The sequence below is a fragment of the Amia ocellicauda genome, chromosome 1 (genome assembly GCF_036373705.1).
Source record: "Amia ocellicauda isolate fAmiCal2 chromosome 1, fAmiCal2.hap1, whole genome shotgun sequence".
In the NCBI taxonomy this organism is placed as follows: Eukaryota; Metazoa; Chordata; class Actinopteri; order Amiiformes; family Amiidae; genus Amia; species Amia ocellicauda.
Window position 1 is genome coordinate 45665856 of NC_089850.1, and position 18386 is coordinate 45684241.

The following is an 18386-nucleotide window of genomic DNA, read 5'->3' on the forward strand; positions in this document are numbered from 1 at the left end:
GTGTGTAATGTATTCTTTATGGTATCAAAGGACTCTTTGAGCACTGTTACAATTACGTGCATCTATTTTCTTGTTTTGTTTGTAAGAAAATAAAAACTCCTTTCTCCAATGTATATATATATATATATATATTTAATAAGGTAATTTAAAATGCATCCTAAATGTAAAAAAAAACACAACTACTCTACTAAGAGCCCTACTAGCCTACTGTTCTGGTTCTGGTTCTGGTTTTCTTCCCCATTTGATTGTATTATTTTTTACTTCTTTAACAGCGTGAAATGTGTTATTAACAGCCCAGACGGCCCTGCCCAAAGCATTCCCAGGTTACATGTTAGGCTGTAATCAATTGACCAACAATTATATGATTAACAGTTTGAGTTCATTCATTTAGAAATTCTACACATTTTCCATTTTTCCTTCTTTAGTTCCACTTCTTCTAATCCAGACTCCAGCTGTTTAATTAGATTGCCTTCTTTGATATGAGGTTATGTAATTATAGGCACTGGCTTTGCCGCAGCAGAAAAGGACATTCCCCTGATCAAGCTTTCTTTCCTCTTTCTTCTCTGTTTTATGTGAAAGCACCACAGTCACGGTTTTACTGGGTCTTAGTGGAGGAACGTCCCACATGCAAGGCGGTACCCTGGTAAAAGAAAAACAAGACAATCACACAATGCAAGGTTGTGTGAGGAAAGCACCCGATTTGCATGAAGAGATGAATCAATCTCACTATTTATTTATTTTACAGGGAGGTAAAATGCCTGCATTCTTTCAGGAAGGTTATCTCCTGCATTAACCTTCCAGCGCAGCAGTATGTAAATGGAGGAGACATGCCTATTCCGAATGATTGACAATCTGTTCCCTGACCAATGGCAATTTTCCAGTGGTGGCTGAGTTCAGAGATGTCTGTTTGAATTATTCACACAGATCTGCCCTGCCAGTCTGAACCTTTCTCAGCGACAGAGTGCAGCCACAACCAGACAGGAATTCAATATAAATATGATTATTATTGTAATTATTATTTTTAGCAGACGCCCTTATATTTTTTTCTGAATTTTAAAGATTACAGACAAGGCAGTCACTGAGTAATTAATCTTCCTTGGAAGGAAGAGGACCACCTACTATATTGTCATTACACACATTAACCAGGTGTTGTCGTTGGAGTGCAGAGAACTGTTTTGTGTAGAATAGTTGCTGACTTAATTTACAGCAGGCAGCCCTGACTCTCTGTCCGAATACCTTCGCCTGTCTGTCAGCCGGAGAAGCTCAGCCTTTTCAGGTGGCCCACTGTCACGGTGCTGACGAAAACTGAGAGCCAACGATATCATATTCTGCAGTAAATAATGGATACTGTGGTTCATTCTGTTCTGTAGAATAATGTACAGATTTGTTTTACTTGTAATTCAAATGAGGTCAGTTGCAGAGCAATGGATGGCAAATGTAAAGATATGATGCATTTGAACAAACAGAACTAAAACATGTAATGTATTTTATACTGCCATAGAATACATGTGCTAAAGTACAAACAGGTGTATTTCTTTATTTTGTTTTGAACAGGAAATTCCTCATTTAAATGTGTGCCATGTGTGCCATCTAGAGGATAATCTGTAAATGTACATTTATTTTTTTGTTTATTTAGTTTGTGTTTGACCGATATCAATGGTACAGTTGTCTTATGTTATTATAGCAGCTCTCTTTATAAGGTCAGCTTCTTACCAACCCAACTATCTGGCACCAGTTACATTTCCTGTACCGCCACTGCCACTGTCTGACATTTGCTTTATTATTATTATTATTATTATTATTATTATTATTATTATTATTATTATTTCTTAGCAGACGCCCTTTTCCATATATAAAAAAACTTGTTACAAGATATCACATTATTTTCATTCTTTTTACATACAATTGCGCATTTATACGGCTGGGTTTGTACTGGTGCAGTCTAGTTACAGTCTCTTGCTCAAGGGCACAACAGCAGTGTCCTCCATTTGGGATTGAGCCCACAACCCTCCACTCCACTGCTTTCCACCAAAGACATATCCTGCAGCAGCTGTGTGTATCCACCATCCATCACAGCATCCTTTGTTTTATAGCCATTGAATCTAAACAAACACATAAATATCAAAATGTCACCAATTGGTATTTACTGATGTATTTGTATTTCTGCATTAAGTTTTTGGGTGTGTGGGTCTGTTCAGATGGTTTGATTTTGTAGGATAAAAGCCAATAATCCTTTCCTAAAGTGTGTCACTGAGTTGCATTGATTTTTCTTTATAACCACTTGATTAATTGACGATATGGAGAGATAGCTGTTAATTTTCTGTATGGAAACCTATAGTGCACCATTAGGTACCATAATGTCTTTCAGTGATGGTTTTACAACAGTCAGTAAGAAGTTTTCTTTTTTAAATACCTCCATGGGGTCCATAAATGTTTCCAGTGCATAATCAAAGAGTGATGACAGATAGACAGTCAAGGGTGACAAGCTAATGGAAGAGCACACTTTCACTAACAGCTCAGGAGTGATTGAAATCAATATTAAGGTGAGAGCAGGGGTACTTTTCAGCTCTACCATGAATTGTATAAAACCACGACTGCGTGATGGAGGTTTCCAAAACAGTATTAATAGGCCTATTACTACTACACTGTTTTAGTGGTTATTAATGGGGTATTTTCAGACACAATGTAAACATCTTTGAACTTGGCTTATTTTCGAAACATACTCAACCTCGATGTAATATAAATGCAATATTGATAAAAGCAGTGTCTGGAGATTATAGTTTAACCTTAATAACTATATGCATGTATTGCTTTCTTCTTAAAATGGAGAATCCAGTTACTTTGTCCTTCTGTCCCCTCTGGTGGTGATAAGCTTGAAATGCAACTTTGTATATATTTTTGTACCTTTTTGTCTGTACAACGCCATTATTATTATTTGTTATTTCTTAGCAGAGGCTAATACAAAGTGCATTCATACAGTGCAATCCAAGGCATAACACATTTTACACAAGTCTACATGCATATTATGTGTACTTACTTATGCATGGCAACTTTAGCTTGAGCCGACGCGCACATTCAAACGGCTTGTGCGCCACTTTACTCCCGCTGAAATATGTCTTTTCACAGACCAGCTCATATTTGTTTTCAGTCCAATTTCACATTGTATAGAAATATATTTAGATGTTCTGTAGTTTCACGGATGCATTCAGTAAAATGCTTTAAGGCAGAGATGGAAAAACAGGACACATTAAACACATCCACAATGCATATTTATGCATCTACTTCGGATACTATTGCATTAAGGTCGGCGAACTGTAATTATAACACCGTCTAGTATTGTTCAGTTGATTTGCATTAAAACACCCCTCGGTTTACAAAGACCTGTCCCTATGCAGCCGCACTCAGCAGCAGATGCAACACTGTTAAGCGCTGCTCGGGCAGCTTCACTGAAGAGCCGGTTTCCCATTACATCCTTGACGACAGCGAAGGGTCCTCCCGAGACGGGCTGCCAGTAACTCCTAATTGATCCCAGTCCATCCAGTAAGACGGAGGCGTCACAGGGGGGACTTTCGGTAAATGCCCACCCTGGCGCCCAGCGCGGCCACCCCGCACAGCTGTCATCAGTACAGTAAGATGACGTCAGCGCGGGGTCACATGACCAGCTCCTTACAGTAAGAACCCAATATGGCAGCGGCAGGAGCTCCAGCACTGTAACTACAGCCACACTTGCACAGACACGGCGACTCGGGCTCCGCAGCGGCCGCGGGTTACACGCAGATCATCGGCATGAGGGAGAGACAGAAGAAGAAGAAAGGGAGGACCTGGGCAGAGGCTGCCAAAACGGTAAACTTGCCGCTTTCTTCCGCGTTTGCGTCGCTGTTGTCAGTGGCCAGGCTGCCCTGAGCTCCGGGGAGAGCAGCGAGGTGTTTATGAGTTCATGACCCGCCGCCGCTCACGGAGGACTGCGTACGAGCAGGGCCGGGCCTGGCTGTGCGGCTCCAGGCCACGGAGGTCCGTGCGGGGGTCTGTGCGGCTGTGCTGTTGTTGGCGTGGGGGGGGCTGTGTTTCGGGTCGTGTTTTTCGACACGTGTGTTCAGTCCGCGGCGGACACGGGTCACACACGGGACGCCGCCGCGCATGACGTGTGTCCACGGCGGGGGACTGACAGCGCACACGTACGTGCGTCCGAGCCGGCCGGGCTGCGGCACAGCGGGACAGACACGCAACTCCGAGGAAAACGTACCAATGCAGCTGTTATTGTGCGGCTGATTAGGTGAATCTTAGTATCTGTTCCCGTGTGGATGTAATCGCACGGGGGGGAACAAACGCACGTCTTTGTAAGTTTTCTAAGTATAAGTCACCTGTCGCCGACTTTTGCCAGAGATGCTTCACGAAAGTTAGTGTGTTTTTGTATTGACGTTCAAACATCATTAGCGAAAGACAATAACTAACCCTATAACGACGCGCGATCCTTCCCACTCAAGACACAATGCAGCCCATTGTTGTGACGCTTGCATCTCATTTTGCAACTTCCTTTTACATTCTGTTCATTTGTTGGGTTTTCACAATTTATCGACATGCATATTGTCACGGTGCTGTAACTTAATCGTTATTTTTGGAGCACTATAGGAAAGCGTCGTTTTCTGCAGTATTTGTAATGAAGTTGTTTGTTACACTCCAGACGTGTTGATGACGTTATCGTGGAGGGTGTGACGCTACTGAGTTATGTTGGACGTAATAAGTGCATGCAGTTACAGTCTCTCCAGACCTCCTTTGTTTGACAGTGGTTATAGAAGCATGTATCCAGTATGCTTTCTGCGTGAACCATTTCCCCCTGAAATTGTTCTCAAATTATATTTCTCCCATCTGTACAGCATGGCGAGGAACTGACAGCCTGCCATGTGAATACCCATATTTTGCAAACCTAGTAGTGCCACAACATATTGAGCAGAATAACCAGTCCTGCTGAACTGGACAGGAAATATTATCAGTCAGGGGTGAAATTGGGTGATTTCATGTGTTGTACACACATGGACTCGCAGCAGGGTTTCTTTGCAATTTTCAAATTGTGGCTCCAATCAACAGTGTCTGGGGACATTATGTTACTACCTGAACATTGAAATGTAATACAGCGAGCAAATTGGATTATTCTTCCATGCACAAATAAGTCCAGATGAATCCTTATAGGATATATATATATATATATATCCCACTGCATGAAATCCAAAGACTCCTTAGCTGATGTTTATATAAGTCAAATGAATCCCACTGTGCCTGATCTGTATCCTCATAGGTATCTTGTCTCTAAGGTGAGTGGAGGCTAAAGCCGGGTTTCCAAGTATAGTCTTGTGACTCTCTGGGGCAATTCTGCCAATTAGTACTAATTGCAGTGTTTGCTTTGTGGTGTAGAAGAACATGAACACTCTCTGAGAAGTACAATTTAGACAACATTTTTGGGGTTTTGGGTGTTAATGTGCAACAGAAGTGAAACCTGCATTGGATTCGTAATGTAGTTACACACCCGATAGTCTGAATTTAGTTAAATCAACTAGAAACTGTACAGTTGTACTCTAGGATGTATCCATGCTCAACAAACTCAAAATAATGAATTAATAAGTATAGTGTGAATAACAATATTTATTAAACTTGATGAATTACAGAATAACATTATTGTATGCCACTATTAATTAAATTATTATTCAAAATAACATATATGTATAGGCTATTTATTAAACATCTGTTCAGTTATGAGTGTCCATTTAATTGTTCTGGTGACAAGGAAAGGAGAAACGGGGGCCTGTTGGCTATTCAAATTAAAAGCTAACTTAGAGTGCTGATATCAATATCATATATTCTAGTTTTCAAAGTTATTTTACAGTATTATTATTATTATTATTATTATTATTATTATTATTATTATTATTATTATTATTATGTATTTCTTAGCAGACGCCCTTATCCAGGGTGACTTACAAAATACAAGGGCAATACAAAGTGAAAATGCATGACCAAATGGATTAGTACAATGTTTTGAGACCAAAGGCTAGCATCACATTCAATTAGAAAAGAAAAGATTAATGAATAAAACAAACAAATCACTGATTATGTCTGGATGTATTTGCTTTCATTGTTTATGGTGCATTGTAGTGCAGCTCTTTCGGCCTGCACTATGAACGGCCCTTTGGGATTCACAGTTGTTCATCATATTCCACAATTTTTTTCTGCTGGTTGTAACTGATAACCTTTTAAAACTTCCATATTTGGAATGGTGTGGGAGTTGGTTTCCTTCGGTTGTCAGCGGAAAATCCTTGGTTCGGACACTCTTTGTTTTGATTTTCCTAATCTAAACTGGAAAAATAAGTGCTGCTTCCTTTGCTGGTGGGATGAAGCCCATATTGGAACATGCACAGAACCCCCCCCTCTGTGATGTCCACCATCTCGGCCCCCTTCCTGATATACAGTGACTGTGAATATGCTGTTAAAAAAAATAATAAAAAGCTAGTGATTTGGTTAAACCGTACTGTGCATTTTGCTTTATTTAAATATTCAGTTAAACAATACCAAGCCTTGGGAACCTTTATTCCTTATTACATTTTGGAGATATTCTCAGTGGGAGGCATCTCTGGGAATGATCCGGGTCCCACAGGTCGCATGAAATCTGAACAATTACCCACCTGCGCAAATTGCGAATCCTATCCTCAATGGCACATTTCCTGTACGCAGATGCAAGAAGCCTGTGGCATATGGAAAACTACCATTAACTGGCCCTTAAGGTTTCAACTGTTTTTTTAAATGTGGGGGCTGAATTTGATTTGAAATCAACCCGAGCTGTAAAACCGTGACACAGAACACCTAAAAATGTGCCTAGCAATCATTTTCACCTCCTTGGAAAAATAGAGATGTGACTGCATCTGGCACTCCACCCACACAGAGATCTGACAGTAATCAGAATTAGGGGGGTCCATCGCGGCCTGTTAAAGCCTCATTAATGTTACTCAACACTCAAAGGGACATTCTTGCAGGGAATCTAATAGTCCAGACATATTTTTAGTGGTGTCACGGCCTCAGACTCGTCTTTTCCTGTTAGCTTGATTTTTCCTGAATTACTTTAATCTGTATTTTATTACTACTTCTCTTGTCCTGTGGGAAAACACATATATTTTTTCATCCTGAAACATCATTTTATTAGCTTAGCATCGAGAGAAAGATTGGAGCGGGGCTGACTGACCCTGGGAGCCACAGTGAACCAAGAGTGTCGTTTGATGTCTTGTTTTTTCTGTGTATGTTTTGTCTTGTTTTGTTTGACCTACACTTTTGGGCTGCTCCGAATGTGTGTGTGTTTAGGGTACTCAGTGATTGTTGATTTAGAGAGTGACCTATAACAACTGGTGGATTGTGGCTTTGCAGGATCAGGGTTGGTCACCACTGGATTGGAAAACCCTGCACATGTCTTTGGCTGTGTGAAGTAATGGAGTCAATGCAAGAGATGCCATGCCCTGGCAACAGTTCAGAAGTACAACTCGACAGAAGCTATCTCTGTCTGTGTGCCAGTCTGTGGGAGGAGCTAAGCACTACCAAGCAATCCCGTGTGTGCAGCCAGTGAGTTGAATGCCTTGAATGACAAGTATGTGTTTGTATTGGTGGGTTGTTTGCTTTGATTCTTCCTAATCCACATTTTTCCCTGCAGCTGTATTACACCAGTGATTTAGAAGTATTGTAGAGGACCTAAGGTTTAAGTGTAGAGCAGAGCCATCTCATCTCCTCAATCATTGTGCAGAAAACTGCTTGGTCATTTGTGGCGAGACGGGCAGTTGCAGATTGAATCTGAGTACATTTCTATCCGAGACTCCTGTTTTCTGCGTCTTGGTTTCTTATTGGCTCTTTTTTCGTAATGATAGGATAGGAGCGGATGTGCGAAGCAGCATTGCAGACCTTTTTCTGTGGGCACTGTTGTTAAGCTGTTATCGCCGGTCATCATTCATCAAAAAGGAGAACGGCGGGAAACAATAAGCTTTGGCTTCACACTGACGATAGGCTTTTAGTCAGCACCTGAGATAAACAAACAGATCCACAGAGAGCAGGGGCAGAGCCTGCAGACACCATCAGAGAGGCAGGAGGCCATGGGGAATTGGTTGCCGTATTTGTTCTATAGCTTCTCAGCATAACAGAACCACACCATGGTTGTTTTGGGGTGAATATGCGAAAGGTGGAGTGAAACCGTGCCTCTTTGTTTTTGCCGAACTGTGAAAATGTCCTGTCAGCACTGTGCTGTACTAGGCAGGCTGGCAAGGCGCTTGTCAGGGCAGACTGTCAGGCAATTTCACAGCTGCAGCACTTTCTTTTTTTCCTGGTGTCGGTATACTGTTGCCACTCCATTACAACTATTATTATTAATAATAATAATAATAATAATAATAATAATATCATCATCATCATCATCATCATCATCAGTGGTAGTAGTAGTCACATGGATGTAGTTTATGTTTATAGTCCTCTTTTCGTGTATTGAAAGCAAAATGTTCCTGCTTTCTCAAAATAATTGATAATATAAATAAAATAAGATAAGACATATCAGCAGTCTAGTATCCTGCTGAGATTTGCATCCACCTATTGTGTTTGATTTATTAGTTTAGTCTATGGCACATTTACCGGTTCAATATTAGGAACTATTTTCAATTGTGTGAAGCGTTTTGTCTACATCAGATGTCTCCCAGCAGACACGCAAGATGTATGCATTACACAGTCATTTTTGCTTTTTTGTTTGTGTTTTTCAGAATGGCCTTAACGCAAATTGGACCTGGGATGTTGAATGAAACTATGCAAGATCCACATAGTATGTTGGAATACATGTTGGAATTGGATCTTTTGAAATAATCATATAGGACTGGGATGCAGCAGTTTTGTGTCTGGCAGAAGTTTGAAGTGGAAAATAAGAATATTTTACCAGTGTCTGGATTTAACCACAACCCTGAGAATGATTTCCTTTTCTTTCTGGTGTAACACCCTTAAGTATTCAGGAGCTCTACTGAGCTCCAGAGAACCTTGATAGAAATTAAGAAAGCTGGTTTGTTTTAAAAAGACAAGCACCTTAATTTGACAATTAAAAACTCCAAATACATGTAAAAACTACATCATCCCCCACCACCTTATTGTCTTATTAGCTGCCTTTTATAAAAGCCAAAAGCAACATTGTTTCCTTATAAATTAATTTTACAAAAAAAAAAAAAATAATAACTCTTTAAGCCTTTAGTTAATCTTAAGTACCAGTAGGGGGCAGAAAGGGCAGAAAGTAGTTTCAATTGCAACAACTGCAATGTCATATTTACATTATTATTTTGTTAAATGAAAACCAATAATAATACGTTATTATTGTTTATCATGGTTATATGGGACTAGAGTCTGAAACTCTTTTGCTGTTTCAAACTACTCTGCAATATGCAGATCTTCAATGCTTTTACCTCATGATGTATTGGGTAGGATGTACACTAGCCAGTTCTCATCCAGACACCACCCCTTCCTGTCTTAGGTCATTGAGTCAACTGGAATCAATACGGTTTTCTTTAGGCTGATTCAGTGTTACAACATTTAAATAAATAAATAGATGTAGTTAAATTAATCACTGAATAATTATGTGTGTGGATAGTCTCATCTGCAAGCTGCACACTTCATGGCGCTGTTTTTTTTTTTTTTAAGTATAATCTTCTATTAAAATAATCTAGGTAGTTCACGGATCATTACTGAAAGTTGGTCGGTTTTTCTCTTTGCCAGATCTTTGCACCCCTGCCCTTTTATCAGAAACAGTCCTGATGTTTCTGGTTTGTCCTGACGTGCTGTTGGAGCCGCTCATTATTGTCTGTTTGCTGATCAGATCCGAGTGACAGCACCCATACTGATGGAGAAGGGAGTTATAAACATAAAGTGTAAATATCATTACTCAGTTTCAGTGAGTGCTGTTTTACTGCTACACACGTCTTACAGTTTGAAATCTGATTCAGCTGTGGGGGGGGGGGGGGAGTCAGAGATTGCTGATATGAATGCCATCATACATGAATCATGGATCCTCATTAATTAATCAATTCATTCATTCATTTACATTAATCAGATCTCAAAAGAAAGTTTGGAAAATATATTCTATTTTGTCTTTATTTTTGTTGACATGTTAAATGCCTAGGGTAAAATCCATTGGTTGTAGCTTTTTATCCCCCTTGCATGATAAAAAACAAACAGATTCACAACTTCACATAAATTGTTCATTTTGCATAGCAGTAGTATTAACTACACCAATAAATCTGCCCAGTAGAGCGGCTAATATGGCATTACTCTTTGTGTCCTGCGTTATGAGACACTGCATTCAGTAATATTTAATTGCATTGTGTGTTTTGTGTTTTTTTTTTTTACGCACTTATGAGCTATTGGCGAAGAGAGAGGATTGGGGACACTGCTGTGAACCCTGCAGACACCACTGGTCTAAAGGGTATGAAATGGGATTAACAGATTAGTGGCGGCAATTACAGCATTTGCCTCCCAGACTGTGCTTGACTTTTAAACCTCTTGTAGACTTGCTGCCGTGACTGGTTTACCAATTCTCCCGGTTTAAGTGCTTTCCTGAAGGACTCATGGAAAAATGCATGATGGGCTATATATATATACATATATATATATATATATATATATATATATATATATATATATATATATATATATATATATATATATATATGTGTGTGTGTGTGTTATAAATAACCTCTAATGTAAGAATAGTAAAGGAGTTAGTAAAGTAAATATAAAGTAATAGTAACTGGAGTTAGTAAAGGACACAGATAGACCAGAAGTAAAATTTTGCTGCTTCAAATTTCTTCAGGCAAATTATACACTTGCAAACTGAGTAATATTTGTGGACCATGTGTGACACGGGTAAATAGCCAGCTGTACAGGTTGCAGATGTAATTGGATTTCAAAACCTCTTTGGCTGCTGTGCTGATCTTGATAACAGTGGCTCCCCCTCACTCCGATTCAGGGAATTTCCTTCAGGTTGCAGAGAAATGCCTGGCAGCAGTAAGGGATGGTTTATCTGTTTCTGAAAAATCTATTTCAGTTATGATTGATCAACAGTAGACTGAAAGTTAATTGAACCGTATTAGTGAAGACAAAAAGGTCAATTCTAAAGCTTTTCAGCAAATGCTATTGTAATATTGTAAGCAAGGTGTTTCGCAGCAGTTGCATTATCTCTGCCCTACACATTTCCATATGGCAGGGCTCTATATCACATTTGTAAGAGCACAAGACAACCGACAATCACTAATCCAACATGGCCGCCCAAATTTCCCTCAGCCATCTCCCAAAGTCAGTCAGTAGATGCGCATCTATGTCATAAAGGTCTTTTGCAAATGCCAGTTCCTTATTCATTCCAAACCCTGTCCTAACGAAGCCAGACTCGGGCTTCCCCACTTGCACCCAAACCTTCTCTGCCTGCCCATGCCGGCTGCCCTAGGAACCCTTCAATGCCAACTCAGACTGATCACACACATAAACATTCCTCCACCGCACAAGACATCACCTTCATTGAAATTTAAGTGCAATTAAATGAGTCCAAAAATGCTTCCTATCTCTCGCATCTTTGTAAACAGTAAGAAACGTATTTGTCTGACTGCCACGTTTGTGGAGAAACATGTTACTCTGTTCAGGCGTGCATTCCTGGGAAATGAACACTGCAATAAACCACTGAGAGAATGTGTTGGCTAATTGTGTGTTTCAGTGTCATAAATATGGTGGCTAAGCATCCCCTATAGTAGACCACACTGGCTCATGTGTTGAAAATGCAGAACATGTCATTCAGCCACATGTGGGCTGCCTCAGCACAGAGGTGGCCAGCACTGCCACTAGATAGCTGTGTGCTCCTCTGTGTTGGTTAGTTTGGTTGATTTAGATCTAGTTCCTTACCTAATGTACCTTAATTACTGAGCATTGCCTTTTCATCAGGTTGATCAACAGCATCACTTCTCTGGTGCTACAGTGAATCGGGTAAAACCCTGTAAAACTGGGGCTCTGAAGACACCACCATAGGGCCAAGAAAAACACCCCCCTGTACTGTCACTGCACTGTGACAAAAACAATAGTTTGGCAGGGAGTTTAGAGTGTAATAACTCTGCACATGTGTCCTGGCACCAGGGGAGGGGAAGCTGGGTAATTCTGTTCCACTCCTGAGATTCTCTGGACCTCTGAGCAGTTCCACACAAAGCTGTTTGGCTGCAATAAGGGATATTTTTTCCTGTTTCTTTATTGCGAAATTGAGATATTTGATATTGAAAGCAGGATGAGTGAGAGTGAGTGTGTGAGTGAGAATGTGATCATGTCTGAGAGTGTGGAGAGGCATGAGCAAGGGCTATGCTGTGTGTGATCTGTTTCATGTTTGTGTGTACACTCACTACATTTAATTATGCCCCATTGATGAGGTATAGCTTACTTATTGATTAACCTACAATTTTATCGGTATCCAATATAAATGATAATTCATTAGCCACTGGCACTTCCAGGCAGTGTGAAAATAGTAGATGACTCTGCTTACATACATCCACATGCTTTATACTGTGTCTGTAGGGTGATTTATTACATTTTCCTACATTTTCAGTGGGTCACAAAAAGCGGTAGAGAAATCAAGGGCGTTTTATACCGCATTATGAATCTTGCAGACAATAGTCAGCGCACACAGTTTTGCCTTGTGTTATTTTGAAAAGGCTGCCAATCCAAAATTAATTAAAACTCTTGCTGTAAATAAAAAGTGGTGACACCACAGCTGTCAGCATTGTTGTGTTCTCTTTCTTGTTTGTACAAATTACAGGCCTGTGCATATAATACAAATTCATAGCATTCATTTATATTTCATCATCCACACTTGGTCTATCTATGGAACCCGCTTCACACATTTTAGTGATGTATTCATGCCGTTGTGTTTTTTCCCCAGCATTATATTATGGATTTCTAATGTGGGCGCTGTGTGTTCGGCATTTTGACTGATCAAAGGGTACTGCAAATTATATTAGTAAATTCATTATTGTCATTTAAATAATAAATGATGATTTTATATGCAAAATCAACCTTCCCTCCAAAGAGCTCTGATAAGCTTTTTCATTTTTATTTCCTGAGAGCTAAATAATATGTAGCCAATGTTTTATTCTGTATTTTTTTTCTGTCTTGATGTAAAATCAAACTTGTGTAACTTCACAATGGTTGTTCCTCAGCTGCAATCCACCCTTGGAGCATGATCTTTCCCTCTGAAGAGCCTGTGACTCACAGCACTGAGTCTCTTTATGGGTTAATACATCCTTGAAGTGGTGGTATGCCAAGAGCTTCCCAGAGGAAAAGGCCTTGCACCGTGTAATTGAGTCAGTGCTCAGCAGTCTTGGATTGCGGAAGATCTGCAGTTTAGGGATGACCGAATTTCAGCTGAATTGTTGTTCTTTAATAAGGACTCGGGAGGATTGCATGTTTTAAGTATTAGATTTGGCTTTTAATTTCTTAACAAACAATAATAAAACAATCACCTGGAGGGACGCCAGCTTATTCTGTACTATAATAGCGTGTGAAGTACAAAGTGCTGGATGGAAGCAAAGTACAGCCACTGCAGCTCTGCCAGTTTCATGTCTCTGTGGGCACCGGAGAAAATATTTTCCCACTGCTTCACTTCAGCCTCAGTGCTGTACTGTAGCAATGATGTAGCTGCCAAATCTCGCAATCATTGTTAGCGTTTTCCAGGGTGCTTTCAGAGCAGCCGCTACCGCGTGCAGGATTCATAATGGACCTTTACCCCAGCCAGCAGACGCACGTGTGGAGGGCAAAAGAAACTCCTCCTGTCGATTTGTAGACAGGCCTCAGCGGTCCAGCCTCGGTAAGTTTTGCTTCATATGATTTTATTCGAATAATCAGCTGTAGTCTTAACAATCTGCTCTGTTGATTTAAGAGAGGCTGTAACACTTGGGGTCAATTTGAGGGGTAATGCTATATCTATGAATTTGGACATTAATTTGGCTAAGGGGCCTTTCTTTCAAAGGCCTGTGAGAAAAACAGTAAACTAAACCTAATGTAGTAAATAAAAAAAACTAGAGGACTCTGGATTGTTGTTAAAAAGCTTAAACTCATACATGTGCATCCTCAGCATCATCAATTAGGCAATATTGACATATCGCCCTGTTTTGCTCTTATTTAGTACAGGCGGCAAAGTGCATACTCAGCGACAAATTGGAAGATTCTGTGTTAAAATAGATGCGCAATTTCTTTTTTTGGTGTCACTCGATGACAGATGCTTCTGAAAGCAGACAAAAACATTTTCACATGCCGTTTGACTTGAATCAAGACCTTCGTTTAGCAATAGCAGTGTAGAGCAATCTGTGACTTTTAGATATGATAGAATCCTTGGCATTGGAGGCAAAGGGGAAACCGTTTCAATGAAACATATGCCCATTCTTAAGTTGCTTTCCAATAGAGGTCTAGTATTTGCCTAGCCCATATCAACAGTAGGCAGAATCTGGAAACTCATTAACAAATGTTTCAACAGAGAACTTTGTGTAAACATTGAACGTAACGGCTTTTTTGGAGGCAAAAATCTAAATGAAGAAAACATGAGTGGCAGGCTGGACCAGTATTGATCTTCCAGTGTCAAAGAATATTGTAAGATTTTAATTGGAACAATAACATTTCAGTGAGCCATTTTCAGTTAACTGGCAGGCACTTTACATCAGAATCACATCTATTACAGGTCCTGTTTTTATTTTAGGACTAACATCCCTGACCTGAAGTGTAACGATATTTAAGTTGTTCAGCAATGGGGAACATGATGAACACAGACTCTTTGGGTTTTCATTTTGATTGTATCTGAGATCCATGCAGTTCGACACCATTGTGGATTGTTTTATTTCTTAAATACAGCACAGTATAGATTATATTTATCGAGTTGGACCCATAGCATAGTGTACTGATAATGTTCAAGAGATCCTAAAGGATAGACATGTTGTTCAAGTTTGATCTCAAAGCTTTTAAAGAGTAATTGAGCAGATGAGATGACCATGACTGAAAACGGTGCGTAATTGTGGCAAGTGAAATCTCCTTAACACCAGGAAGATTGTCAACCAAGGAATGGTTGGTGTACTACACATTTATTATAGGATATGAATGCGTTGTGTAATTTTTCATCTAGTAATATAGCCATATCATGCAATCAAGAAACAATTTAGATGACAATTAGAGCTGTAGGGCCTGCTGGGTTTTGTTTGACCCAAAGCGTTAATTATCTAATTGAGCCAATTGTTGGGCTTAATTAGTCCAGTTTTCCCTGTATTCAAAGTTATCCGGTGATGCATCAAAGATTTAGAGAGACCCCTCCCGCCGCTTTATTACAAATCCCTGCTTCACTCTTTCTCCAATGATTCAGAATTAATACCAAGAGCATGAGAACACTGCCAAGCGACAGCCCTTCACAATGTGTAACAGTTTGGAGAGTTTGTTGCTACTGGTTGGCTACATAAATGCTATAAACTGAGTGTCATGATATGTGTCTTAAACCATGCGTTTCCTCACCTGCAGCACGGGTGTGAGCTTCAGGTGGAAGAAGAAGTGTGTGTACTCCACTTACAGGTGCAGAGGAGAATGGGGCAGCTGAACGCTGACAGGTGCAGTCAGCATCATGGCCAACAAGTACATTTGTACTTTTTCTGTGCTCTAAAAAAAATCATTATAATGGGCCTTAAAAAACTGCATTATCTAATTACCTGGACCTCTGCAGATACTAATTATACATGCAGTGATTAGACGTAATGAGACAGTTCTTTTAAACCTACCTAAGCTTTTCTTTTGCACATTTGACATAGTTATAGTGGCAGAATACAGCCATGGGACTGGAAAATTGTCCGAGACCTCTGCTTCCTCCCACAGGACCGGAGGATATTAAAAGCTTTGCATCTGCTGCAATAAAGTCACCACCTGTTTCATGTTTCTTCAATTCCTTGTGCTCATTTATATGCAGACCTATGCGAACTTCAGTTTCAGTGTTTAAAAATGCTAAAAGTGCCGTGTGACCTTCTTTCTTTCTTTATGAATATTTTAAAAAACTAAAGCATGTTCTCTTTGCCAGGCGACGTCTGATAATATTTCAGTTATTTGCTGCTCCATTTTTCAATCACTTAGAGGCAGAGTATACTGTAAGATCCAATTTGAACTCAAATCATCTACAAGACATAGAAATTGACAAGCAGACAAACCTAAATGGACATTCAACTTTACTTACATGCATTACATGGCTTAAATCTGAATTTGCAATTAAATTATTTTGTAAAAAGACACTTCAGAATTTGTCAGCAGGTGCTTACTCTGTGAATGGTGATTTATCTGACACTGTAGCCCACCATCTCTGCCTTGTTTATCTGTTTTTTCTAACACCCTCTTTCACTACTCTCCTGCAAGTGTGAGATGAAATAAAAGCAACCTATGTAACTCGTTTTTGTCTAGCTAACAGAACGATATATACATTTCGGACCTCTGTAAAATTCTGATTCTGGGTCTCAATCGTACAGTGCACAGCAAAGCATGACTGACCATCCAGGCCGACAAGCACAGGGTTTGCTGGTACGTGGCAAACTGAGCATCTCGGTGTTCATAAATCCAGTGCCTGGAGGGACTGACTTTACTAATTACCTACACATTTGCTTAAACATCTCTGTTGTAGATTTAACTCAAATAAAAGCACGGATATATGATTGTTGTTGCCGTTGCTATTGTTTACAGCAAATTTTATGGTTACAATAATTTTCTGAAAGTGGTCTCCTTTCTCTGAACCAGGATTAAACAAAAAAAAATTGGTTTCTACAGATTTATTTTTAGAAACAACCTGAACAAACAAAAAAATAAAAAAAAACTTTGCATTATATAAATCTAAACGGGCACTCTTCGTCCACTAAGGATGAAGTGAGCAAATAAAGCAATACGAAATATAATAATAACATTGAATTTAATGTATATTTATATATATAAAAAAATCCTATTTGAACACAACTTGTTTGCCAGCAGTCAAGTATTGCCCCCAGGCTTCACAAGAATTTCAACAAGAACGATTTACAGGTAACTGGATATAAAAACAGGATGTTGTCGGTTTCAGTGCAATCACCCAGAAAGGACATTATCTCATGCAAATAAATGCACTTTGCTTCCATTACAAAATACATGGGGCAGTAAAATGCAGGCGTTTACACAGTGTTCCTGGCAGCTGGTCCTCATTTGGCTGCTTGCACCCCGTTGCTAACACTTGCTCTTAGATCAATTCTCTTCCCCTGGTGTAACATTAACAATGTGCCTAACAAAACAACCCATATTGGACATGAGCTCACTTGCTTCACTCGCCATTCCAGCAGAGTTCTGTGATTGTACTGGCAGCTGCAATGTATTGGTTCACAGATATGGCACAACGGAAGGGAATGTGATGAAAGTGGACAATGTGGAGTTGTCCAGTTATCCCATATAGGATAAAGTTTGACCTTGAGATTAACCATCTCAGAACACACATTTCATGGTCAAGTGTATAAAGTATTGTATTCCTATTTTTAGTCATTTTAGACAGTGTTGTTTGTAAATGTTGGCACTTAAGAAGGGAAAGTGATTGTAAGAGAATACAATTTCAAGCCTGTATATCAATGAACAATGTTCTTCTAAACTGTGCTCCTTTTGAAACGTGAATCAGTTAACATGCTGTAAGAGATGGAGGGTTGCTAGGTATTCATACGATGGTCTCCGACAGGGGCTCATTGGAAAAAGGTCAGTTGTATGGGAAGGGCCCTGAAAAATACCTGGGTTTGCAGACTATAAACTGTATACTAAATATTTTCACATCAATCATCACGCCTCCTGACAAAAACTTTGGGTTCTCCTGATTTGTGCCAGGATGCAATGCTTTATCTGCTGTAGTGGCAAGCACAGAGACATCGACAGGGGTAATAGACCAGGAATGTATCTTGGCAGGCAGTGTCATCTGAAAGGTTACCTCACAGATCCTAGTCAGTCTCAGGCACTTTTGACAGATTATTGTCTTCAAGCAGCCTAGAAGCCAGACTACATATGGCAGCTAACTTTCCTATATTTAGATCTCAAAATATTGAGGGGGGAAGAAAGAAAGGAAACTAAAACCAAAATGTTCCCATTCTGACATAAGATTGGTGGGTGGATTATAAAAATGGTTTGCTCCAATTTTAAACAATTAGGGTAGCAAGAACCAAAGTATTGGTGTAAAAGATAGATAAATATTATGATGTGTGTATGTATGTATGTATGTATTTTAGAAGTAGAATCAAATTGGGACAGGAACAAAACCTTTTGAAGTCTCCTGTATATATTTGTACATTATATTT

The 18386-nt window shown here is 39.6% G+C and overlaps 1 protein-coding gene and 2 long non-coding RNA genes across 3 annotated transcripts in view; 2 read left to right on the forward strand and 1 right to left on the reverse strand.

Annotated features, from left to right (window-relative positions):
* Window positions 1-6: 6 nt before the first annotated feature.
* Window positions 7-3507, reverse strand: LOC136751319 (uncharacterized). Its single transcript, XR_010816994.1, has 3 exons — window positions 3038-3507; window positions 1904-2102; window positions 7-640 (listed from the first exon to the last, which is right to left on the reverse strand). It is a non-coding gene; the product is annotated as an uncharacterized LOC136751319 (long non-coding RNA).
* A 237-nt stretch (window positions 3508-3744) lies between these two features.
* asxl2 (ASXL transcriptional regulator 2) overlaps window positions 3745-18386 on the forward strand; it is an 82971-nt gene continuing 68329 nt past the window's right edge. Inside the window, exon 1 of the mRNA XM_066706786.1 lies at window positions 3745-3843. Coding sequence (XP_066562883.1) covers window positions 3787-3843 — 57 coding nt within the window. The 5' untranslated portion in view covers window positions 3745-3786. The remainder of the gene's footprint in view (window positions 3844-18386) is intronic.
* On the forward strand, window positions 7413-9930 carry LOC136751325 (uncharacterized). Its single transcript, XR_010816995.1, has 2 exons — window positions 7413-7599; window positions 8775-9930. It is a non-coding gene; the product is annotated as an uncharacterized LOC136751325 (long non-coding RNA).